This window comes from Setaria viridis, chromosome 1 (genome assembly GCF_005286985.2).
Source record: "Setaria viridis chromosome 1, Setaria_viridis_v4.0, whole genome shotgun sequence".
Classification (NCBI taxonomy): Eukaryota; Viridiplantae; Streptophyta; class Magnoliopsida; order Poales; family Poaceae; genus Setaria; species Setaria viridis.
In genome coordinates this window covers 39,430,277-39,454,709 of record NC_048263.2, presented here as the reverse complement: position 1 = coordinate 39,454,709, position 24,433 = coordinate 39,430,277, and the positions used below count along the sequence as shown (strand labels likewise).

Sequence of the window (24,433 nt, the reverse complement as noted above, 5' to 3'; positions counted from 1 at the left end):
TTCTCATTGCACAAGAACTAACGAGTTGCTGTGAAGGAACCGCCGTGGTGCAAGAACTGATGAGCAAAATTTTGAGTTTGGTTTCATATTTGCACTCTCCACGCAAGCGCTATAATTAACTTGCTGTATAGCTTAACGTTTCAGCATGCTGATTGCAAGCACTTTTTTTAAGTAGGGTCAAGTGGCAACCTGAATAAAGCTGTTGTATTGTGGACTTCGGCACATTGTCATAGAAATTGTTAGTACACTGGGATTTGAAAGTTGAAGCCACACAGACAAAAAAAAAATGACTGCCTATTTCTAGTTTTTCTCTAAAAATGTAAGAAACATGGTACAGGTAAACCATTGGGGTTTTTTTATACTTAATGAACTAATATCATGTTTTAACAACTCTGGCGCAAGAACTATGGACGGTTGGGCGCCAGACGTACCCACGGCAAGAACACCACTGTAGTGCATCAGGCTGTAGCTCGGGTGTGAGTGATGCACAGATAATTAATGAACATCAAAGGAAAAGAAGGAAGAAGCCGAAACACCAGCAACCTTCTGGACCAGCGCAGGACGACGCATCTGGGAGGCAGGCAGGTAATGTCAGGGTGAGATTGAGCATGGCTTGGAGCTCCTGAGGATATGGTCAGAGCCATTTTCTTTGATCATGATGCAGAGCAAAATCCTGAGAATTCGCATTCCTAGTAGACATATACGTGGAAGATGAACTTGCCCTGGCATTATGAGAAGAACGGGATGTTCACTGTTGAATATCCGGCACGGGATAAAGGAAGATGGATGCTGTGGGTACTGGACCATTAGTGACAGTTCGAGCCGAGCTGTTCGGCCCAAGCCCAACTATTAGCTGCCCGAAAGGCCCAAGGAAAGAAGAGGTAGGCATAGTGGCAAACAAAGGAAAACCTTACCCGTTCAGCAACGGGCACGGACCATATCCTTCCACTGCTATGGCGGCGACGGCGGCGGCCTCTCCGGCGAGGGCTTCGTGGCGGTCCGCGATTCCGGCGACCTCTGCATCCGCAGCCGGAAGCTGCTTCCGCGTCGGAGCTAGGCGCTTGTGAGAATACCTTCTCTAAGCTTCTTTTCGCGTTGATCTGTAGCGAGTCGAGCGCTCGTGCAGTAATCTTGCTATTTTGGGTTTTGCTAGCTTTCAGCATCTCTGAATCAGGGGGTTTAGGGGAAAATCAAGGACATGGGGCTTGCTAAATTTAATCTCTGGCGCTTGGCTCAACATTCCTATGCTTGGCTTCAGGGTTCAAGTTCATAATCACCAAATGCTAGACATGCATGCCTTTCTTCACCTGAATTACTGTTTTAAGTTTGTTCAGTGAATCTGAAGTCTATGTCAGGCTTGCCCTTCTGAGGTCGGCATGAGAAGTGAGAACTATGAATCCAGCTATTGACGGTCAAAGTTGGCAGACTGGACGACGGGTCTCTAAACCGGTCTCCTAACCGGTCAGACTGGTTTGACTAAAGTCCTCAAAAAGCAAATTGAACTTCATCATTGTGTATCTCTCGTCGAGTAGATCAGAATGCATATGTAGAACGTCCGATTTAGAGTTCAGATAAGAGAGTTATGACCTCAGAAAAATTTGCAGTAAAACCGATCAGACCGGTTTGCCAAGGCGGTCAGACTGGTTTGGTGTGCATAGTCCGAGTTAGGAATTTTATTTTGACACGGGATTTATTAGGATTTTGATTAGTAATGGGGCAAGACCTCCCCACCCTACAAATGTAACTACAAATATAAAGAGCCACGGCCGGTTGAGGGTATCCAATCGATCAAAAATCAATCTATCTTTTATTGTTTACCTTTCTTCATCGTTACCCTACTTTTCCCGTTGTTCTTCTTCTGTCTCCATGTTATGAGAAGGCGCCCTAGCTGACCTGCCGAGCCTAGAGCAACCCATGATGCGCCTGCCCTGACGGGGTCCTTCCTGGACGGGCGTTCGTTGGTCTCTTGCCGGGAAACCCGGCGAGATCGGTCTAACCGGCCTGCCATACTGGTCTAACCGGTCTCTGCATCGACGCAGCAAGGAGCGTCTTTGCGGATTGCACGTTCGAGTACTTTCGTTTGACCCAAATTTGAGTCAACACCAGCTAAAATCGTGCCTATTTCTCCTCTTTATAGTCTTGTGTGTGCCTTTATTCCTCTCTGTCTAGTCCTCAGGTCTAAATGTCAAATCTTGCTGGCATATACAGTCACACATCACCCTTTTCATAAAATTCTGCTATTTTTACATTAGATTGTTTCCTTTACGATTGTGCAACGCCATGGTTACTCGTTAATGTACTGCTGAGCTGAGCTTGCTGTGACATTTCCCCGGTCATGTCAACAGCGCAGGGCTCCAAACGACGAGCACATGTCCGCACCAAGCCACAAGGCTCCCAGCTGCTCACGTCAAGAGCGGGGAAGCCGAAGGGCGTCCGAGCACGGAGAGCGCCGCCGCCGGCACCCCGGACGAAGAGTCCCTGCGACGTGAGCTCGAGACGGCGATCCAGGAGGAGGACTACGCCCGCGCCGCGGCGCTGCGGGACGAGCTCCGCGTGCTCCAGCAGGACGGCAGGTCGGCGGTCCTGGCGGCGAACACCCGGTTCTACACGGCGTTCAAGAACGGCGACCTCGTGGCGATGCACCAGGCCTGGGCCAAGGGCGACCACGTCTACGTGGTGCACCCGTCGGCGGGGAGGATCTCCGGGTACGAGATGGTGATGCAGAGCTGGGAGATGGTCTGCGACGCCGACTACGAGTTCCCGCTGCAGATCGACCTGCAGGACGTGGAGGTCCATGTCAGAGGCGACGTCGGTTATGTCACCTGCCTGGAGCTGGTCAGGACCAAGGGGAGCAGCAGCTGGGGGAAGCAGGTGGCAACCAATGTGTTTGAGAAGGTTGATGGCAAATGGTTCATGTGCATCCATCATGCTTCGCACTTCGATGAGTGAAATTGAGTCTTGCACTTCGATGAATGAAATTGATTGTCGTTGGGTAAGGTATTGGAGTACAGGCGTGAAACATATGAATTCATATTTGAGAGTTTAGTTGCATTCTGTTCTGTCGTTCTGCTTGGGGGGCAAAATTCAGTGGTTTGCCAGTATGAGCAGCTGACAGATCAACTGCTACTCTGATACTATGTTGCCGTAGTTCAGATAATTGTTACAGGCTTCATGTCGTCAAAGTTGATGTGGTCAGAGACTCAAACTGGAACGTCTTGTGTTCAGAACTGGCTGATAACACGTTTGATCGTGGCTAAACGGCTGCAGCATTAACATGGAACAGTGGAACACCGTTGCCGATCCATAGCATCAAAATTCAGAACAGGGCATCGCATCTTACGCTGATGCTAAGTGACAAGCAGAATGCACACTGTATAGACTGGATGGAAAAGCTATACAAAGACAGACGACATTGAGAAGTGAAACAATACTCCTAAATTCACATTTGCAAGATTCTCGACACAGCAAAAACATCAGCGAGTTCAAGTATTGTCGTCCAAACAAAATAACATAAAGCAGCATCGCGACAAAGTGGTATGTTCATAACAAGGCTGCTACTTTAAACCATCATACTGATAGTATAACACGAGTATAAAAATATAAATATATGAAGCACTAGTAGCAAAAACTAGTTGGGCCTTGGTGCTGCCCAATCGACGCATAGGATAAGGTTATCGTAACCGTAACCATTGAGCTTCTTGATAGCCTTCTCGCCATCCTCCCTGTGAACAAAGTTGACGAAGCCAAACCCCCTGCTTTCTCCAGTCGCGCGATCTAATGCCACATATACACGGTTAAGAGGGCCAAACTGGCCGAACAGCTCTGCGAGATCCGGATCGCGTGCATCCTCTGAGAGGTTGGTCACGCGGATCGAGTTCTCATCGTTCCTCCGCCTCATCACATCTACTCCACTCCTATCAGCACCTGACCTCCTGAAAACAGGAACATATGCTCCACCCTTCCCAGGAGTTGCAGAGCCGTCCGCACTAGGAGGCCTGTCGGTAGAACTTTCACCCTGTTGTGGAGCAAGGTCCTTATAGGGGCACTTTGAGGTCCAGTGGTCACCCTTCTTCCCACAGGTTCTGCAAACCATGAGAAGACCTCCCACCTTTTCATCTGTCTTGACCAGTGAATCAACTTTAGTCTCCTCAGCTTTGCTCCCTGCAAAGCAGAGAACTGTTAGCAGATAAGCACAAAGACATGATGATAACAATACTTTGCAAAACTGGCAAAATTAAGAGACTTCAGAACCAAAGATGTCGAAATCTTGGAGCTGCAGGATCTCTGCATGGCAAGGATATATGGACTTATATATGGGGAAATCCCCTTTTCTCGATCTCCAAAGCATACAAAGCCCTTACAGGATCAAGACAAACACACCCAATACATAGATGGTTATGGGCTTCCAAATGTCAAAAGAAACATAAGGTATTCTTCTGGTTGTTAGTGAAGGACAAACTCAGCACCAAAGACATCCTGGCCAGGAAAACAATGCTACTTGACTCATACACCTATGAGCTCTGCATTTTACAAAAAAGAGAGACAGTGGCACACTTATTTCTAAGATGCAATTTTGCTAAAGCCTGTTGGGCTTCCATTGGCATTGTGGTGAACACAGCCAGACAGCCACTGAATATCCTAAACTCTATCAAACGAAAGCTCAATGTCCCTTCCTTTATGGAGATCATCATTCTCATGGCATGAGCTATTTGGTCGGTAAGGAATGATTGGACCTTCAATAACATTACACCTGAGGTGGATACATGTCGCAGAGGATTCAAAGATGAAGTGACTACTGTGGCGTTACACATAGCAAAGAAAGCCCACAAAGCTCCTATCTTGGAATGGCTCCACAACCTGTAGTCCTTTTGCCTTTTTTTTATGTATGTTCTTAATGTTCCGTGTAATCTTTCCAGCTCTTTGTTGTCTTCTCGCTCTGTGAATCAGTCTTCTTTTCTCAATAAAACACGGGCTTGCCCCTCCTATTTCCTTCAAAAAAAATGTCGAAATCATGACCAAAAATTTATATATATTTTTTATTAAAGTGTGGTTGTTTTTTACAACCATCATGATTGTTTTGCGAAAAAATCCTTCAAATTTTTCGTAATCAATTCGCACTCCTTGGAGCTCTCGACCTGAGAAAGGAGGGGGCGGACAGGCTGCGGCAGGCCGCACCGCCGCGATGCAAGTGACAACGGCGATGGTTGAAGCATAAGTTCTGGCATTAATTCAGCACAAGCAGCAGCAGCCAAAAGCAATTCTTGGCAGTAAAGGAAATAAACGGCAAATTTGTGAGCTCAGTTCCCACGGCAAGAACTAAATCTTATTGGACTGAGTCAAGAACTAAGGAATATCATTCCGATTAAAAAACAAAGGAAACACAAGAGAGAGCGCGGCGGCTCAACCTCATGCGCCATGGTCGCCTTGTCCTCCAAGATCGAGTACTCGCGCAGCGACCAACAATGGAGAGAACGGATCGGATTTGCAGGATGTTTTGCTATGGACTACGGTGGCTGAAGATTGAGTCGTTCTTGCATCCGAGGGAGGAACGGAGGGAGTGGAGCGGTGCGGGCGCGGCTACTGGCAGGGAGACGGCGGCGAGCAGAGAGAGTTGGGGGAACTTCCGAAGGGATGGGTGGGGAGGGCCGGAGATTATAGTGTTTCCTAGGCCAGTTGGGCTTTCTTGAGCTGCTCCGGGTGGACTTCCTGGTGCTAAATTGTCCGCTCGGCTCGGTAGAAAAATAAAACAAGCTGAGCCGAATCGAGCAGCGAGCTAACAGGTCACGAGCATTTCGTCCAGCCCGACGCGGTCCTATGAGTTGAATAGGCTGTAGTTCCTTCTTCCTCGCTCGTTCGTATTCGAGGCCGGCAACATGTCCATAGCGCGCTCCCTCCGCCATCCCCACGAACCAGCCTGTCGTCGCGGAGCACGTCTCACCGCGCTCCCGTCCTTTCTTCGACGCTCAGCCGGCGGAGTTCCGCACGCCACTCTTCTCACCGGCAAAAAGATTCCCAAACTTTCCTACAATTGACCCGAGGTCCAACCTTTGCTCCTATTGCGGCACGGGACGCGCGCTACCGCTCCGGCACTCGCGTGGTCAACCCTCCCCGCGCTCACCACGCACTACTGCCGCTCGTCTTGGCAGGTAGCTGCTCCCTCGGGCTGCATGCCCTACCCGCTACTGGACCTAAGAGGTGAGGAGAGAGGAGGAAGGGGAAAGGAACGCCCTACTCGCCACCTGGACCTAAGGGGTAAAGGAGAGAGGAGGAAGGGGAAAGAAAACAAGGAGCCGAGTGCTTCCTTGCAGTGAATGAAGTAGAGCCATGTGCCAGCGAGGGCATGGCGCTAGGTGGGGGGGCGCAGCAGCAGTCAGCAGGCAACGCAAACAGGGGCGGAGGCCGAGGTCGAGACCTCACACCCCCTCTCAATGACGTCCATACCCTCCAAATCCGGAACTAAGACCTCCACATCTAGCAACTGCGAGCTCGATTTTGCACTTGATTGGAACTGATTGGAACGGTTTGTAGTGGATTATAGAATAGAGGTGGATGGAAACGAGAAGAGGAGGACACACTCCTGCTCATGGCGGCCAGAGGCACTGTGGCCTAGTGCTCGAAGTGGGAACGAGACTAGGCACAGGGAAGACGAGCGCTTGCCTGGATGACGAGGAGGATTGCAAGATGCGCAGCGCCTAGGCGACGGTGAGGATGGGGCAAGATGCGGGTGGCACCGATGGACAAAGAGGCAGCGACTGGCTGGATGACGATGAGTACGGGAGAAATCAAATGGATGAATAGAGTGGAGGTTAAGCGGTGAATTTTTTTATTTCCATGTGTGGGTCCCACGTAATAAACAGATGGCATCAAATCACCCACAAATACCTTCTACTACTGTACCAAAGACTACTAGGGACAATGCACAAACATATTGTGAAGCGAAGCCAACACATTAGAAATAAGCGAATAATAACGTGAGAGCACAGTAACAACATGTAGCAACGTACGGGCATTATACATACAAAATCAGATGTTATGAGAAGATTAGTGTTACCGGCACTGCTACGTAGGAAATTAGCAATGGCTAATGAGAGGGTCTATTTTCATAAGATGTGCAGTATTGATATACTTTTGTCAGGTGGTAATCAAAAGTAACTAAGTCCTAATAACATGCTGACACCCGGCTTTTTTAAAGTGCAAGTGTAACAGCACCACATATTCATTTAGGAAATCCAATTCTAATGAACTTACAGTTTACATGATCAGCAAATACATCTATAGGTTTCTTTAATTAATACAATACAATGCAAATTCAGAGTTGTAGATTCTCTGAAGCTAAAAGGATTTTGCAGTCAAACAAAAGAATAACTTTGTTATCTGATTCGACCCTACCACTGCTTACAATTTAAACTACAAACCTGCTATGGTCTTTCTCCTTGCAGTATCTAGCGATTATTGCTCCTACTCAGCAGACAAACTAGAACATTGTTACAATGCCTATGGTATATGAAGATTAGGTTAGCAATGACAACCAACTAATCACGTTCAGGGGAAAAAAATCGAAAATCTAGATCTGACTCTGACTGTGTAGGATCACCTGCTATACAGTGCTTATTGCCTATCATGAAAGATGTCAAAACTATCATGTAGAATCTAAAAGCATCAAAAACAGAAATGTACCTACAGCAATCTCGATTCTATCCCCAAAATTTGACGTGCATATCATGTAGCTACAGAACTCATGAATCGAACCATACCTACCCAATTCTAACCCAGATCGATTGCGTCTAGAACAGAACATATGAACATCAATTGCGTCTAGAACAGAACGTATGAACATCAACCAACAATGCAGATTCATCAGATGAAACAAAAAGAAAATTATAAAACGGCGACGACCTGAGGCACTCGTGCGATCGAAGAGGATCTCTTCCGTGGATACCATGGTGAGCCGCGATTCGGCGTCCTCCTTGGCGGCATCGCCGAACTTGGACCAGGAGCGGCGCTCGATGGCGTTCTTGGAGCGGCGCACCGTGCGGACGCGCTTGGTGGTGGTGACCTTGACCTTGTTGCCCTCGGCGTCGATCCGGTACTCGATCACCTTCTTGATGCCCTTGGCGTCGGGCCCGGCGACGACCGGCGGCGGGAGGAGCACGCCGAGGTCGAGGTCGCAGCCGTCGTCGTCCAGGAGATCGCCCCACCGTTCCGTGTGGTGCTGCTGCTTCTGCATCACCGCTACCATGGCCTCTTCTTCTCGGCTCTCGATCCGCTGCGGGCGAGGTGCGTTAGGGCTTCGGAGCGCGACCGCGATCGCGGATCGGGACGTGGGGTCCTTGGTTGCCTGGTTAGTTTGGTTTCGTCTTGATCGTGCGTGCCGGGTTCCGGAAGCTTTTATAGTGGGGCCAATCTGTCGAGGCGGTATTGATGGAAACGGGCCGTAGCCAATCTCCGGGGAAAATCGAATAACTGGGCCGGATCAGGCAGGCCTAACAAAAATCCAGAAGGCCTACGATGGGCTTTCTCGGGTAGGCAAGCTTTCGAGGCAGCCTGCGGAGAAGGTGTTTGGACCGTGCGTGGTGTAAGATTTATTTTTTCTTTTCCATTTTCGTTATTTACACAAGAAGCCGGTCTGAACATTTGTATTAATAAGCGAAGTTAGTGCTCACAAGATCTGTGAAAGAGGGGCGGAAAGAGTATAGAAGTTTTTGATAGGCGCACATGCAAAATTTCAATTCTAGTGTCGTGGTCGTTCTGGCGGCTAGTACCTGGCTTTATAATTAGGAGACGACGTATAGTTAGTTCTTCGACTGTGTGTCCACAGCTTCTCATCGTTTGCTTCCTTGGAGAATTGATGGGATAGCGAGAGGAGAGATTATAGGCCCGACAGGCGGCAAAAGCGTACGACTAATACGTGCCACAGTACTGTCGTTCTAGAGGTAATAATGGAGGCTTCAGCGTCAATGTTCTAGAAAACGGACTATTAGTCTTGTTGCTCCAGTTCCGAAGGAGAAAAGGACGTGGTAAACCCCGCCTGTCTGTGTCTGATGAATACCACTCGGTTCTGGTCTTCTGGAGCGGGGCTTCGCGTTCTCCGCCCGCCTGTCCAACGGTCCAATTCGTGAAATGAAGCCAGGCAACCATCCTGCCCACTCGTCATCAATTCAAACAGCAGTACAGCAGGCGATCCGCGATCCCTTCCTTTCCTCCTTCCCATCGATGCTGCCGGCAGCCGGCCCCGGCGGCAGCGTGCCAGGTTGGCCCACGCCACCGCAGCGTGCACGTGGCCGCTGCCGTCTCCTCCGGGCGAGGTCACATTGATACGCCGACAGCGCCGCTCGCTTGCATGACAGGTGGGACCCGGAGCCGACCCGGGTCGTTGGTGGCTGGAGGCCTGGAGTGCTGCCACCAACCCTGCGCTTGACGCCACTGGGTGGACTGAATAAAGAAGCGAGGGAGCACTTCATTGTTGCGAACGCCACCCGGCACCAAGTTGACAACCAGCGGGGTAAGCTTGCCTGGCAATGGAAAGCATCGTTTGGTGCATCTGCGTTGCATTGCATGGGAGCAACACGAACGTGTAGGACGTACAGAATTGCAGGTCGCTGCAGTTTCCAGTTTGGGTTATCAGAAGGCCAGGGAACGGAGGGGCAGTTTGGTTCCTACGCTAGCATCGCCTTGCCTCGCTGGCTCAAATAGGGGGTTGCCTCGCTGGCTCAAATAGGGGGTGTTTGGTTCCTTTTACTTATTTTTATCACCTGTCACATCGAATGTTTAGATACTAATTAGAGTATTAAACGTAGACTATTTACAAAATCCATTACATAGATGGAGGCTAAACGACGAGACGAATCTATTAAGCCTAATTAGTCCATCATTAGTAAATGGTTACTGTAGCAACATATTGTCAAATCCTGGACTAATTAGGCTTAATAGATTCGTCTCGTCGTTTAGCCTCCATCTGTGTAATGGGTTTTGTAAATAGTCTACGTTTAATACTCCTAATTAGTATCTAAACATTTGATGTGACAGGTGCTAAAAATGAGCAAAGGGAACCAAACACCCCCATAATGAGCTTGCTAGCCCGACGAGCCAATTCAGCTTGTTAAACGTGTAATCTGAATTCAACACGTATCGTAGCAATCCAGTGCTAGTTAGTCGTAGAATATATCTCTTGTAATCTTGTAGATAGAGCTGCCAGCCAAGTTGTTATGGTCGTGACTTGATGAAGGTTCTTTCCACCCTATATTAACACGCAAAGCGGTCTCTAATAGGGTGACAACGCTTCCACCATATCTCGCATGGTACCAAGAGCCAACACTAGATACATCTAGATAGTGAACCCCAGCTCTTCCACCTCCGGCGGGCAGCCCATGGCGTCGCCCCTCGGGCTTCCAATCTCGGAGAAGTTGAACAAGAGCAACCTTACTCTATGGAAACTCCAGGTCCTTCCGGCCATTTGTGGTGCCCAGCTTGAGGAGCATCTCGATGGCACGGACATTCCGTCGCGTCAAGGCCGGTGAGAAGACCGTCAAAGCTGCCAATCCCGAGTATGCAACTTGGGTTGCGCTTGACCAGCAGGTGCTAAGTTACTTGCTCACCACCATGACTCGTGACATCATGCTGCAAGTCGCGCAGGCAAAGACAGCCGCGGAGGTGTGGGCTGCTGTTGAGGAAATCTTCTCGGCACAGACTCGTGCCCGGGCAATGAACACTCACGTCACGCTGACCACCCTCAAGAAAGGCAACATGTCCACTACAGAGTACGTGAGCAAGATGAAGGCGCTGGCGAACGAGATGGCGGCGGTCGGGAAACCTCTCGGTGATGAGGAGCTCTCGGCATACATCATGACTGGGCTTGATGTGGAGTACAATCCCCTGGTGACTTCTCTGATGACCAGGGTCGAACCCATCAGCTATAGTGAGCTCTTGGCACAATTCTCAGCTTTGAGAGTAGTCTGGATCTCCTTCATGGCGGAGGATCTCAGTCCTTTGTCAACATCGCATCACGAGGAGGATGCGATCTGGAGGTCAAGGATGGCATGGCCGCAGCAACCCTGAGTCACAGGGAGGTTGCGGATGTGCTCCCAACAACTACAATAGGCGTGGACGATGCAACTCCAACTCCAGCTCCCCCAACAATTCTGGAGGCAAGAAGCCACGCTTCAAGGGTAAGTGCCACGTTTGCTTCAAAGAAGGTCACAACGCAGCAGCGTGTTGGCACTGTTTTGATGCAGATTATGCTTCGGATGAGAGGAACATCAATGCGGCAATGCACGCCTATGGTGTTGACACCAACTGGTACACTGATATTGGCGCTACTTATCACGTCACAAGCAACCTCAACGGGCTGACCATCCATGAGAAGTACAACGGGAACGAGCGGATCCATACTGCAAGTGGTGAAGGTATGAACATTAATCATGTTGGTCATGCTATTGTTCGTACCCCTAGTCGCAATTTACATCTAAACAATATTCTTCATGTTCCCAAAGCTAGCAAAAATCTTGTCTCTGTTCATAAACTTACTACTGATAATAATGCCTTCGTTGAATCTCACCCTAACTTCTTCTTGTAAAAGGATCAGGCAACGAGGAAAACACTTTTGGAAGGCAAGTGTAGAGGAGGCCTCTACCCCCTTCCTTCACCTAACAAGGAGGCTCTGAGCATGTTCAAACCTTCCACCTCTAGATGGCATGGTAGATTGGGTTACCCATCCTTTCCCATTGTTCAGAAAGTTGTTACTGAGAATAAAATGCTTTGTGATAGAGAAGATCTATCCGATTCGGTGTGTAATGCTTGTCAACATGCCAAAAGTCACCAACTTCCCTATCCCAAGCCATCTAGTATTTAAAAGTTTCCTTTAGATTTAGTGTTTTCAAATGTACGGGGACTTGTTCCTAATTCTTTCGGGAGAAATAATATTATGTGAGTTTTATTGATGATCATAGCAAGTTTGTTTGGGTATATCTTCTCAAATATAAATTTGAAGTTTTTCAGCATTTCCATGATTTTCAGCATCTTGTTGAAAGACTCTTTAATTAAAAAATTGATGCTATGCAAACTGATTGGGGTGGGGAGTATGAAAAGCTCAATTCTTTCTTCCAGAAGGTCAGCATCTCCCATCTCATGTCATGTCCCCATGCACATCAGCAGAATGGCGCTGCAGAGCGTAAACATAGACACATTGTTGAGGTGGGTCTCTCCCTTTTGTCCCATGCATACATGCCTCTCAAGTACTGTGATGAAGCTTTTATTTCTGCCACCTATCTGATTAATCGCACACCAAAATTTTTTTTGCAATACTCCACGTCATTAGAAACTTTGTTTCATGAGAAACCCGACTACTCCATGTTGAGAGTCTTTGGTTGTGCCTATTGACCAAACCTTCACCCATATAATACCCGCAAACTTGCCTCCCGCTCTAAATAATGTGCCTTTCTTGGATATAGGGGCTGTTTGGTTCCTCTGACTTATTTTTAGCACATGTCACATCGAATGTTTAGATATTAATTAGGAGTATTAAATGTAGACTATTTATAAAATTCATTACACGGCTGGAGGCTAAACGGCGAGACAAATCTATTAAGCCTAATTAGTCCATGATTTGACAATGTGCTGCTACAGTAAACATTTGCTAATGATGGATTAATTAGGCTTAATAGATTCATCTCGTCGTTTAGCCTCCATCTGTGCAATTAGTTTTATAATTAACTCATATTTAGTCCTCCTAATTAGCCTCCGAATATTCGATGTGACACGGACTAAACTTTAGCTCTAGGAACCAAACGCCCCCATAGTAATATGCATAAAGGTTTTAAGTGCTTGGACATTACCACTAGATGCATCTACATCTCTAGGGATGTAGTGTTTGATGAAAACATCTTCCCCTTCACTGAGCTCCATGACAATGCCGGCGCCCGGCTACGTGCTGAGATTGATCTTCTCCCTCCGTATCTTCTATCATCTATACCTTTTAGGGTATTGTACTCAAGCATACTAATGTGGCTAATGTTTCTGATGATTTCCCTATTGAAACTAATCAAAATCCTGCTGTTTTGGAGGAGCTATCGCATGTGCATACACAGGAGGAGACCGGCGCAGAGCACAAGGCTGATCCCCCTGCAACCAGCACCGCAGTCCCAGGTGCATCAGCCGCGAGATCTGTGATCCTCCCCAACGCGGCTCCGGCGGACCAATCCGAGGCAGCTACGCCATGTCCCGTGGGTCCCAGGTCTGTCACACTTGCACCAGGGGGCGAGTCTGCAGCTGCCACGCAGCAGCCGGTCAACCAGGTGCGCCCCCTACCACATGGTGCTTCTCCACTGGATCCGGCATAGATTCGGTGGGGGCTTCGAGATCAGCGCCGCCGTCTAGACCTGCAGCGCTGATCCAACGGCTCCGGCGGGATCTTCTGCACCGCAGTCCTTTACACCACCATCTATTGCTCCAACTCCTAGTCATCCCAGAACACGGGCGCAAGGGGGCATTCGCAAGCCCAAACAATATAGTGATGGCACAATGTTTTGTCTGTAATATCTGATGAACCTAAAGATTTGCATACATCATTAGAAGATTCAAATTGGAAACAAGCCATGGATGTCGAATATTCAACCCTCATGAAGAACAAGACGTGGCACCTTGTTCCACCAATGGCAGGGAGGAATATCATCGACTACAAATGGGTTTATAAAATCAAAAGGAAACCAGACGGGTCGATTGATAGGTACAAAGCACGTCTAGTTACTATCAGACTTGTGCTCTCTGTTGCTGTCTCGAATGGATGGTGTCTTCGCCAACTAGATGTTCAGAACGCATTTCTTCATGGTCTCCTTGAAGAAGAAGTGTTCATGAGGCAACCACCTAGGTATGAAAATCAACACTAACCAAATTATATTTGCAAATTGGATAAAGCTCTTTATGGATTGAAACAAGCTCCACGGACTTGGTATGCACGGCTCAGTACAAAGCTGCAAAGTCTTGGGTTTAAGCCTTCTAAAGTTGATGTGTCTCTTTTCTTTTTCAACAAAGGAGGAGTAACTATCTTTCTATTAATCTATGTTGATGATATTATTGTTGCAAGTTCCTCACAGCAAGCTACAACAGCACTACTGCAAGACCTCAAGATGGAGTTCGCGTTGAAAGATCTTGGAGAACTTCATTATTTCCTAGGGATTAAGGTCCAGAAGAGTGGTGCAGGGATTTTGTTGACACAATAAAAGTAGACATCTGATCTCCTAAATCGAGTAGGGATGATTAATTGCAAACCTACGAACACACCAATGTCGGCCACTGAGAAACTTTCAACATATGAAGGAGAGCCCCTTGGTCCAATGCATCTCAATACAGGAGTATAGTAGGAGCCCTTTAGTACTTGACATTGACACGGACAGATATATCCTTTGCAGTGAACAAGGTGTGTCAGTTCCTTCATGCGCCCACCATTGTTCATTGGAGTGCGGTTAAAAGTATTCTAAGGTATCTAAAGTTTACATCGTCTATAGGACTCAAGATACACAGATCATTATGTACACTTGTGAGCTCCTTTTTTTATGCAGACTGGGCAGGATGTGTTGATGATTGCCGGTCTATTAGAGGCTTTGCAGTTTTCTTAGGGTCTAACCTCATATCATGGATTGCCTGAAAACAAGCCATAGTATCCAGGTCAAGTGCCGAAGCTGAGTACAAATCGATGACCAATGTAATAGCTGAAGTAATGTGGGTGCAAACTCTGTTAACTGAACTTGGTGTCAAGGCTCCAAGGGCAGCTCAGCTGTGGTGTGATAACATTGGTGCAACATATCTTTCGGCTAATCCCGTGTTCCATACAGGGATAAAACATATAGAAGTTGACTTCCATTTTGTCAGAGAATGAGTATCTCAAGGACTCCTGCATATTCGGTTGGTATCTACACATGATCAAGTCGTCGACAAAACCTCTTCTAGTTCGGTAGCTAGAGAAATTTAGATACAATCTCAACTTAGATAAGTTGTGATTGAGGAGGAGTGTTAAACATGTAATCTAAGTTCAACACGTATCGTAACAACCAGTGTTGGTTAGTTGTAGCATCTCTTGTAATCTTGTAGATAGAGCCACCGGCTAGGTTGTTACGATCGTGACTTGTAAATCACGGTGGAGGTTCTTTCCACCCTATATTAACACGCAAAACGGCCTCTAACGGGGTGACAACGCTTCCACCAAATCTCACACAGCTCTTCTCCGATAGCAAGGCCAGCAGCCTATGAACCTTGCCCATACAAGCTCCTAGAAAATCTTGCTTGACATCCAAACTACTAACCTTGCTCCGTATCCTAGCCTGGCAAGGCCACTGTGTGGCCAGCAAAGAAACCAAGCAGACCCGGAGAAGCGTCGTCTGTGCTTCTGCTGTTTCTGCATGAAAGATGAAAATACATGACTAAAATTACGATAGTTTGTTTTGCCACTCTTGAGCTTGAGTTTATATAGGTTTGGATGATATTTCTTGATCGATTTACTCCCTATGCTGCGAGCTAGAAAAGAGAAAGGACACACAATAAAAAAAAATCTTACAAAACTGCATTCAGCCCCGGCTCGCGGAGTGGCCGGCTGCACGGGCCCAGGCTCAAGGCGCGGCTGCACGAGCTCGTCAGCAGCAGCCAGAGCGAGCAGCAGATAGAGATGATGACGCGCGACTCGTGCAACTCTCTGCTCCACGAATTTGCATTCGTGAGTTCCTTTGGAAGGACCAGCCCGAAACCTCCGCCCGGGCCCCTTTTTTCGTGGCCCAGGAATGGACTCCGCCGGTGAGACGGTGACGCCCCGCGCCGCGCGGCCATGTCGTCACCCGTTGCTTTTCCGAGCCCTCTCATCGTGACGCGCTTACATGACGGGTGGGCCCGACTGAGCCCGGTCGCGTACGGGCCCACATGGCATCTAGCGTGGTAGATGGCTGCTGGCGGATGGAGGGCTGCGATTACTGCCTGCGTTCTACTAGCAACCAACTGTGCACTTGACGGCAGTACTGGTCAGACACTGGAATAAAGTGGGCGAAAGCGTGTAGCTGCGTTGCTTGGGTACCAACCACATTCTGCCGCCCGTTACACATGACAAACAGCTAGGAAAAGCTAGTCTGCCAAAGCAGCGCATATGGTTAGGTGCACACGCGAGATGGAGACGTAAACATATGGAGTATTTTTTTAAAAAACATATACGGAGTATCATTTGGTTCCAACTGTAGGATCGGACGATTCCAAATGGAAAGGCATTTATTCTGCTATATGAAAGCAGATAGCCAGAGGATCTAAATGAAGTAGAAGAGGTATGCATCCTCTCAAGAGAAAAAAGGGGTTTAAACGCAAAAAGATACACCAACATAGAATTTAGTATTGAAGTTCAAATGTCACATCTTGAATAAAATTTCTTTTAGCCATGCCTTATGAACATGTGATCTAGATTCAAAATTCTTCATTATCTTAAAAAAAGTTTCAAAATACCTTTTTTTATAAAACAGGAGGGGAAATCCCGTGCTGATTAATATTGTATTAAGAAAGGAGCAAAGTTACGAGGTCTCGGTTCAAGAAAAAAAAAGAAAAAAAGAAAAATTACAATGTTTGGTCTAGCCATTGGCATCTTCCATTCCTCTTTTAGTTTCAAAATTCTTTGATCATTGACACAACACCCTAGTATTAATAAACTAATAAGCTAGTCCTTTACAGGGCTGTTAAAAGTAAATGTATTTGGTGATGGAAGTGGAAATGGAGTTTGTTGTTTCAACTAGCGAATGGAGAATGCACAGGTTGTTTTTGGTTAAAGGCGTGACCATCCCTAGCAATGGATCAACGAGGAAGGAAATCTATACTATTCCGACCAAATTGAAATTCTAGAACGCGCATTTCCTGAATCCAATCCCTGCCATATCTTGGGGCCGTCCTGCCGGAGACAATCCAACGCAGGCACCACGACAGGCGACGCCGGCAGAACGGGACCACGCGGTTGCCGCTGCCAAGAGCGGAAGGGAAGAACCGAAGAAGAGTCCGAGAGAAGAGAGCGCAGGCATCAGCAACAGTCAAAAGCCTCACGGCCTCACCACCTGACTACCCTTCCGTTAGTAAAACCTCGCCCGCCCACCAATAAAGTCCGCATCAATTTCTTCCTTTCCCCAATTCCATCAGCTCACACAGACCAAGCCAGCACGAGGGAGGGAGGGGGAAAAAAAATCGGTGCTCTGCTGAGCTGTTGTGCTTGTCCTCGGAGCGGAGCGGAGAGCGGCAGCCATGGAGGGAGCGGGGGAGGTGTCGGCCGCCGCCGGCAACGGCAACGGAAACGGCTCCGCGCGGAGGCCGTCGACGGCGCCGTCGGCGCGGGTGTCGATCTGGGAGTCGGTGCGCGCGTGCGGGGTATGGGGGAAGGAGGTGGACAAGGCCGAGCTCCGGAGCCAGGTCGTCATGCCGCTCCACCTGCGCCGCGCGGTCGCCAAGGCCGTCACGACCAAGGACGAGGCCGCCGGCGTGGCGGCGGCGGCGGCGGAGGAGGAGGAGGAGGGGGAGAAGGAGGAGGGGCCTACGGTGGCGCCCGTGGTCGTGTTCGTGAACTCGCGGAGCGGCGGGCGCCACGGGCCCGAGCTCAAGGTGCGGCTGCACGAGCTCATCACCGAGGAGCAGGTGGGTGACGGCATCGCGATTCGCTCTCCACGCTCGTGCAACTCTGCTTCCCAAAATTTTGTCGCCAGTTTGCTTTCGTATGGGGGTGTTGCTTTGTCGGTCGCTCTGGTTTGATTATGCAGCTTGCAAGTGATTGCTTACGAGCTTTACGTTGGATTTAGCAGCGAAATTTGGACCCCGTAGACATATTTAGCGGAATCTGCTTCGCTGGGTAACGTTCGTCGTTCGGTTTTACTGTCGAGGAGAGAATGAACGCCCTGCGTCATGCGATCTGCGTGACGTTACCGGTGGCTCGCTCACTGCAGACTAAATTTTGATGTTACATAGTACAGAATCGACTAACTTTTTGCGGATTACCGATTGACTCCGAAGGCAGAAACGTGAAGCGGGGTCGGTAGGCATAATATCGGCGCGTGTTTTTTGGACGTCTCGAGGGAAAATGTTGTTCTCCGCTGAAAGTTAGCTGTGGAGACAGAACATTATATGCGTAATAAATGCTTGCACCGCTGGGTGTTGGGAACGCTCTAGCGAATCTGTGTCTCGCTTAGGCCCAGTTTCATCACACTGTTACTGCAAACTAGGTAACTGTTCATGTTGGGTTTCATGGGGATGAAACTTCTTTCTCATTTCATGAAACTTCATCCTCTCTCTCCTCATAAAGATCTTGCCAAGTCAACAAAATTGCTGATGTGGCATGCAAATTAACGCTGATGAAACTCTCTATGAAACTCCCACTGAGACTAGCCTTAATCACTTCTTCATATCGGAGTTGACGGACATATTCAATTTGGTTGGTAGCAGTTAGGGGAGGGATGGGGTATCTAAAATAGAGATCATGTATCATCATTTCCGAGTTTTCTTCTTTTTGGAAAAGAAAATGAAATGAAATCCTTTCAAAGTGGCCGGTGTGGGACTGCTTTTCATTTTTTTTTACCTTGACATTTCCCTGTGACAAAACCTTAACCATTAGTCGATACTGATTTCAGCACTGCTTGAGGAGTTTCTTATGCATCAAATGTTGTCAACTATGTCAAGTCTTATGCATCAAATGTTGTGGAACTTGACATTAACTTGTTGGGTTGCTGACGTAACTATGCACTATAAGAGGGCTAGAACTGGTGAAAAACTTAGGGTAGAAAATGTATATAAGTCTACGGAATTGGATATTCTTGTGCACACACCTGAGATGTTGGACAACTTATGTAACATGTTAGTGTGGTTGCGAAGATAAGCTAAATTCAAGACTTTACTCCAAAATTGTTTGTAGCTATCAATTGTGTGATCATGTTATGCACTCACAACACATTCTTTTAAGATTTTTTCTTTTCCATTTGTGAGAAGACAATCTACTGACACAACATTTTTTTCAGGTCTTCGATCTTTCTGTTGTGAAGCCTTCAGATTTTGTTCACTATGGCTTGAGTTGTTTGGAGAGGTTAGCTGATCAAGGTGATAACTGCGCGAAAGCCGCTCGTGAAAAAATGAGGATTGTGGTATGTGCTTGATGCCTTTAGTAAGGATATTGCATTGTTTTAGTATTAAGAGTTATCAGATTCAAGAACGATAAAAGAGCCCCTTTCCTAGCTTGCATACATGCCTTTTTTTAGATAAAGGAATTTCTTTGGATAGAGGCCTCTCTCATTTGTTTTCGCTTTCTCTTTTAGGCCCCTTTGTACCTTTTTTCCCTTTTCTTTACCTATATTAATATATTTACCACAGTAGGAGTCTCCCCTACTATATTTAACTTACTGCACATCCAATTTATTTCCTGTCTGGTACCTTGTGTTTAGGCCCTTCCTGTGTTTTCCTCTTTACTAACTGAATTTTGTGATTTTAGTTATTCTCCATCTTCCAACTACTTTGTGTAACATCCTTGCACTAGTTTTTTCCTGGCAGGTTGCTGGAGGTGATGGCACAGTTGGTTGGATGCTTGGTTGTCTGTCAGATCTTTATAAGATGAAAAGGGAACCGGTTCCACCCACAGGAATTATTCCACTCGGTACAGGAAATGATCTTGCTAGATCATTTGGATGGGTAATGACCTTTATGTGTGATACTTGTTCCATTTAAATCCTTTTGTTTTTTTCAAGCCAAACAACTAATTAGCTCATGCACAGGGTGGCTCTTTTCCCTTTGGTTGGCGCTCAGCTGTAAAGCGTTATCTCAGCAAGGCTGCCACGGGTCCCATTTGCCGTCTTGACAGGTGCTTTTGTTTTTAATATCTTGACATCACTGTTAATTGCTTTTGACATCCTAATTCATTTGTACAGTCATTCAAGTTCATTCTGTTATTAGTTGCTTATCTAGGAGGAAAAAAAATATTTTAACAGTGGGGAGTAGCTTGGCTTTTATTCCACCTAAATAAAACTTCTGATCTGCATATCTGCTATAAGTTTGGTGATAGTGCAAACCAAATTATATTTCAATGCAACTAGTGCAAATCTTTGTCATACTTATCTGTTAGTACATGAGATGACTACTTAACCAAGATAGGTAGAATAAAGTATCAATATATTAATGGGTTAGCATCCATGTTTGCATGTCTATTTTGTAGCATCAAATTATGGTATCTGCTCTAGATATTATGTTCCTTATTTAGGCATTTCATCTGTTTCTGCACTGATAACCTCTATTATTGTCCATACAGTTGGCAAACTGTAATTCAGATGCCAGAAGGAGAAATAAAGGAGTTGCCATATGCACTTAAGAAAGTGGAACCTGCAGATCGGCTGGAGATCAGCCAGGTTCTGACTATGATCTCACCTGAATTTATATGCTCGACTTAAGCATAAATTATCTCTATGCATTAGTTTCTCATTAGTCATTATAAACTCTAAATCCCTTTGCTCTTGTGAATTTATTTATATCATACACGCTAATAAGATCGCAAATGATAACAGAAAAGTATTATTAAGAATTTATGGTAGCATGTGAGAACAGAAAAACTGAAAAATAATGTTACAACAAGACGGTAACAGAAAAACAGTCTGGTTGCTTGTTGAAAAGGCATTGGAGATTGTATTTTGTGATGTATGCTACAAATACAATGCATTTGGTTGGATTTATTAAAAGGCTAATCTAATATGGTGCAGGAGAACGGCAGTGAGTTACCCGAAAAGGCTTCTTGCTATAAAGGAGTATTCTACAACTACCTTAGCATTGGTATTTCGTTCATTTCTTATTTAAAAGTTTTCTCTTTGTTAAGATTGTTATTTATCATGCACTGAGATTGATGACTATAATTCAATAGAGACGATTACTGCTCAAAGATGAATCCTTCAGTAGTTTGAAGTGCAATAGATAAAGTTAAACTTAGGTTGTTTAACTTGTGTGACTATAAATGGAATTAGAACAGATGTACCATTTTCTTATGTTTCATGAAAATTTGAAATTTGATTGATATTTTTTAATTATTATAGTTTATGGTCATTGTTAAGCTTGCGGTTTACTTTGAACAGGGATGGATGCTCAGGTCGCATATGGCTTCCACCATCTTCGTGATGAAAAGCCGTATCTTGCGCAAGGACCAGTTGCAAATAAGGTGCCAAACTGCCAATAAAAACCCTCCAATTTTCTAATACGTAGCATTGACTAGCTTAAAATATTCTGCTATGTGTTTCATCATTATGAAGTGTGAATTGTGGTTATTAGGAATCTCATTTCTTTGGAAACATGCAGTTGCGAATTTTCTTTTAATAAGTGAACAGTATATACCTTCCATTCAGACTGCCAGTGAGCAATATCTATCATTAATTATGGTGATTATTGTTCCCTAAAAAATATGATGATTGTTATATCTTGTAATATCACAAAAAAGAAAGGAAATTGTGAATGTCCACTTCACAGTATGTTCTGGGCAAGTATATATCTGTTGGATGAGCTGGATGTGGCAATGCAAGTTCTTCAAGATTACATTACTTTTTTGAAGAAGGAAATAAGCTTCAAAGGCTTATTTGTATGCATGTGTAGTTTTTTTATTTCATTTTCAGTAGCATAGTCATTTGGTATCTCAGAATCACGTCTCGTGTTCTGATGATGAAATTTTTTCCCCAACCCTATGCAGTTGATTTATGCTGGATATAGCTGCACTCAGGGGTGGTTCTGTACACCTTGTACTGCAAGTCCTCAGCTAAGGTACATGATATGCTTTTAAACATATTCTTAAGTTTGTTTCCGAATGTTTAGATGTGTAAAATATTTAATTTACTTTGACCCATTCCAGTCATTATCATGATGTGAAGCTATCCTTTTAGATGCCCCTGAATTTCTACCTAATATATATGATGGTCATGCAGAGTAGAATAATTTCTTAGTTGACATCTGAGTATTCTGTACAAGGTTGATGCCCGTGGTATACTAAATATGATGCAATGGAATAAAAATGAACCTCTTGTTTTGCATTTTGTCTTCGCTTTGATTGTTCATGTGTTAAGTTGCAGACTTGCAGTCAGACTGATAATCTTTTTCTTCCTTTGCTAAGATGACAAAAATTATCTTCCTCACATAATACTTTGTTGACGCAGGGGGCTTAAGAACATTTTGCGACTTTACATTAAAAAGGTCAATTGCTCTGAGTGGGAGCAAGTTCAAATGCCTTCAAGGCAAGTTGTTGATTTCTTTTACATTAGACAGGCTACAGCTAAGAGATTTAAGAACCACTAAGAAATTCTTGTGATATGCTGACACTTTATACATGAATTTCTCTCATAGTTTAGCAATTAGTTTCTGCCACTTGAACCTATGCTTATACATAACAGTGACTATGGTTTGCTGGTGTACAATGCTTTTTTCACAGAAACTTGCATCCATATGGCTCACCTTTTTTTTAGTTTCAAGAGTCCTATATATAATTGGTTTACTAGGCACACAAGTTCTACATGTCAGTTTATAACTTTAATGAATAGACACGGCTATACTCTTCAAAGATGATTAATTGGGACCTTTTTTTACTTAAAGTGCACATCATTTTGAAGACATGTATTTTGTTAGAATATTGTAGTTAATTAATTGATATTTGAATGCCTTAGAAACTCATCCTGTTCTTTGACCCTTACCTTTTAGAAACACAAACATATTGGATGTCCTTGTGGGATCATAAAGCATGCGGTGCTTATCCTGTACATATCATTTATTGACTGTGTCAAACACATACCATTTCCAATGGAACTATTCTGAACATGTATTTGGATACCATTGTGAAGCCTTGAAAGCATATCTGCTCAGATGCTAGATGAGCACACCTCATAGAGCTGTCTAAACTATTTACTGTTGTGCTGTTGATTCCGGAACTGTGCTCACATCTTTTTCCCTGATACTGCAGTGTTAGATCCCTAGTTGTCTTAAATTTATACAACTATGGCAGTGGAAGGCATCCATGGGGTGATCTTAAACCTGAATATCTTGAAAAGGTTAGTTGTTGAATGCTCATATGACTCGCATATGATTTTGCATTTCTGCCTTCTATTCCTGAATACACATTGTGAGGACTGGGATAAATGCCTTTGATGTTCCAATAAAAATGGATCAACTTAGCATTAGTTATAAGTGCATTTGAGAACTATTGTTGTTTCTTTTGAGAACAAGTAGCAGCTAGAATGAAGAAGCATATGGTGGTGCAACTGTGCAAGGTTTTGTTTCTTACATGCACTTGAGAACATGATGTTGGCATTCTATACCGATTTGCAGAGGGGTTTTGTAGAAGCTCATTCAGATGATGGCTTGCTTGAAATATTTGGACTGAAAGAAGGTTGGCATGCTTCATTTGTTATGGCTGAGCTTATAAAGGCAAAGCACATTGCCCAGGTACTTTTTTTTTTGCCTTAGTTTTTGCATTACCTGTCTGCAAAAGATAATCTGAGTTATAAGCATCAGGCTTTGTTGTGATCAATAGTTTTTCTATGAGACTCTTGATATTGGGATATTTTGCGAGCCATAAGATTTTTTGGATGGCATAGGTTTTATTGAATCAAGAAGCTTGTGGTAGACTGGTCTTGGTCAATGTTCTGAATGTTTTCTTATGCTTCTTTTGCTACGTACACTTTTTAATGAACTATGACCAAATCCATCTCCTGTTATCAGGCTGCGGCTATAAAGTTCGAAATGAGGGGAGGCGAGTGGAATCGAGCATATGTTCAAATGGATGGAGAGCCATGGAAACAACCACTTATTCAGGAACTGTCAACGATTCTGGAAATAAACAAAGTTCCGTATCACTCTCTCATGATCAATGGGGATCAATGATTTTTTTTTCCTTTGCCAATCAGGTAAGATCCCAGAAAGTCCATTTCCTTAATGTTTGCTGGCATGTTTTTCTGATTTATACACCACAGCGTTTTCTCATACAACCTCTGACCAAGCACTTACCATTTTGTACCAGGGTTGCATTCTTAGATCGTTAGAATTGTGTACAGTTCAGGAGCAGCGAGTACTAGATTCTTAGAACTGGGTTCGCTGCAGCAGGGGAATGCATGATCGTTGGCCTTTATCATGCCATGGTCAAGTCATGGCAAGAGCATGATATGGCACCATGCATTGTTGTATTGTATCATATGTGTTGTTGTATCCTAATTTCTTTTGAATGGAAAGAAACAGAGCTTAATTTATTTTGCATTGTAACGTTTTGTGTCAAAATGCGGAAGAATAACCTGATAAAGAACATTTTGACTGTAAAATCAGACAGTTTGCCGTTTGCGCTGTCCTAGAGCACGTTCATTTGCATACAGCTTGATTTGCTCTCCAAACTTTCGTTCACATCACTACTACATCATGGTAAAAAGTAAAAAATAAATAGTTTTAATGG

General features: G+C 45.3%; 3 protein-coding genes and 1 non-coding gene across 4 annotated transcripts; 3 read left to right on the top strand and 1 right to left on the bottom strand.

Annotated features, from left to right (window-relative positions):
* The first annotated feature begins 880 nt into the window (after positions 1-880).
* On the top strand, positions 881-3,182 carry LOC117856799 (uncharacterized). The gene is made up of 2 exons (XM_034739200.2): positions 881-1,063; positions 2,346-3,182. The coding sequence occupies exons 1-2, from the start codon at positions 954-956 to the stop codon at positions 2,947-2,949; spliced, it is 714 nt and encodes a 237-aa protein (XP_034595091.2). The 5' UTR covers positions 881-953; the 3' UTR covers positions 2,950-3,182.
* A 355-nt stretch (positions 3,183-3,537) lies between these two features.
* On the bottom strand, positions 3,538-8,664 carry LOC117862842 (uncharacterized). Its single transcript, XM_034746410.2, has 2 exons — positions 7,897-8,664; positions 3,538-4,161 (listed from the first exon to the last, which is right to left on the bottom strand). The coding sequence occupies exons 1-2, from the start codon at positions 8,237-8,239 to the stop codon at positions 3,629-3,631; spliced, it is 876 nt and encodes a 291-aa protein (XP_034602301.1). The 5' UTR covers positions 8,240-8,664; the 3' UTR covers positions 3,538-3,628.
* A 2,145-nt stretch (positions 8,665-10,809) lies between these two features.
* LOC117841780 (small nucleolar RNA Z247) lies at positions 10,810-10,947 on the top strand. The gene has a single exon (XR_004637364.1). It is a non-coding gene; the product is annotated as a small nucleolar RNA Z247 (small nucleolar RNA).
* A 6,053-nt stretch (positions 10,948-17,000) lies between these two features.
* On the top strand, positions 17,001-24,322 carry LOC117840816 (diacylglycerol kinase 7). Its single transcript, XM_034721355.2, has 13 exons — positions 17,001-17,634; positions 19,005-19,127; positions 19,531-19,668; positions 19,752-19,837; positions 20,282-20,378; positions 20,727-20,796; positions 21,093-21,175; positions 21,698-21,768; positions 22,158-22,235; positions 22,955-23,042; positions 23,320-23,436; positions 23,713-23,897; positions 24,011-24,322. Exons 1-12 carry the CDS (start codon positions 17,248-17,250, stop codon positions 23,872-23,874), a joined length of 1,500 nt encoding a protein of 499 aa, XP_034577246.1. The 5' UTR covers positions 17,001-17,247; the 3' UTR covers positions 23,875-23,897; positions 24,011-24,322.
* The last annotated feature ends 111 nt before the right edge of the window (positions 24,323-24,433 follow it).

Excerpts from the sequence above, each read along its gene's own strand:
- LOC117856799 (XM_034739200.2), top strand. The coding sequence starts at position 954 with ATGGCGGCGACGGCGGCGGCCTCTCCGGCGAGGGCTTCGTGGCGGTCC. Across the intron at positions 1,064-2,345 it reads CGCGTCGGAGCTAGGCGCTT|CGCAGGGCTCCAAACGACGA; the intron begins GTGAGAATACCT and ends TCATGTCAACAG.
- LOC117862842 (XM_034746410.2), bottom strand. The coding sequence starts at position 8,239 with ATGGTAGCGGTGATGCAGAAGCAGCAGCACCACACGGAACGGTGGGGC. Across the intron at positions 4,162-7,896 it reads CGATCGCACGAGTGCCTCAG|GGAGCAAAGCTGAGGAGACT; the intron begins GTCGTCGCCGTT and ends TCTGCTTTGCAG.
- LOC117840816 (XM_034721355.2), top strand. The coding sequence starts at position 17,248 with ATGGAGGGAGCGGGGGAGGTGTCGGCCGCCGCCGGCAACGGCAACGGA. Across the intron at positions 19,838-20,281 it reads CCCATTTGCCGTCTTGACAG|TTGGCAAACTGTAATTCAGA; the intron begins GTGCTTTTGTTT and ends TTGTCCATACAG. Across the intron at positions 20,379-20,726 it reads ATCGGCTGGAGATCAGCCAG|GAGAACGGCAGTGAGTTACC; the intron begins GTTCTGACTATG and ends AATATGGTGCAG.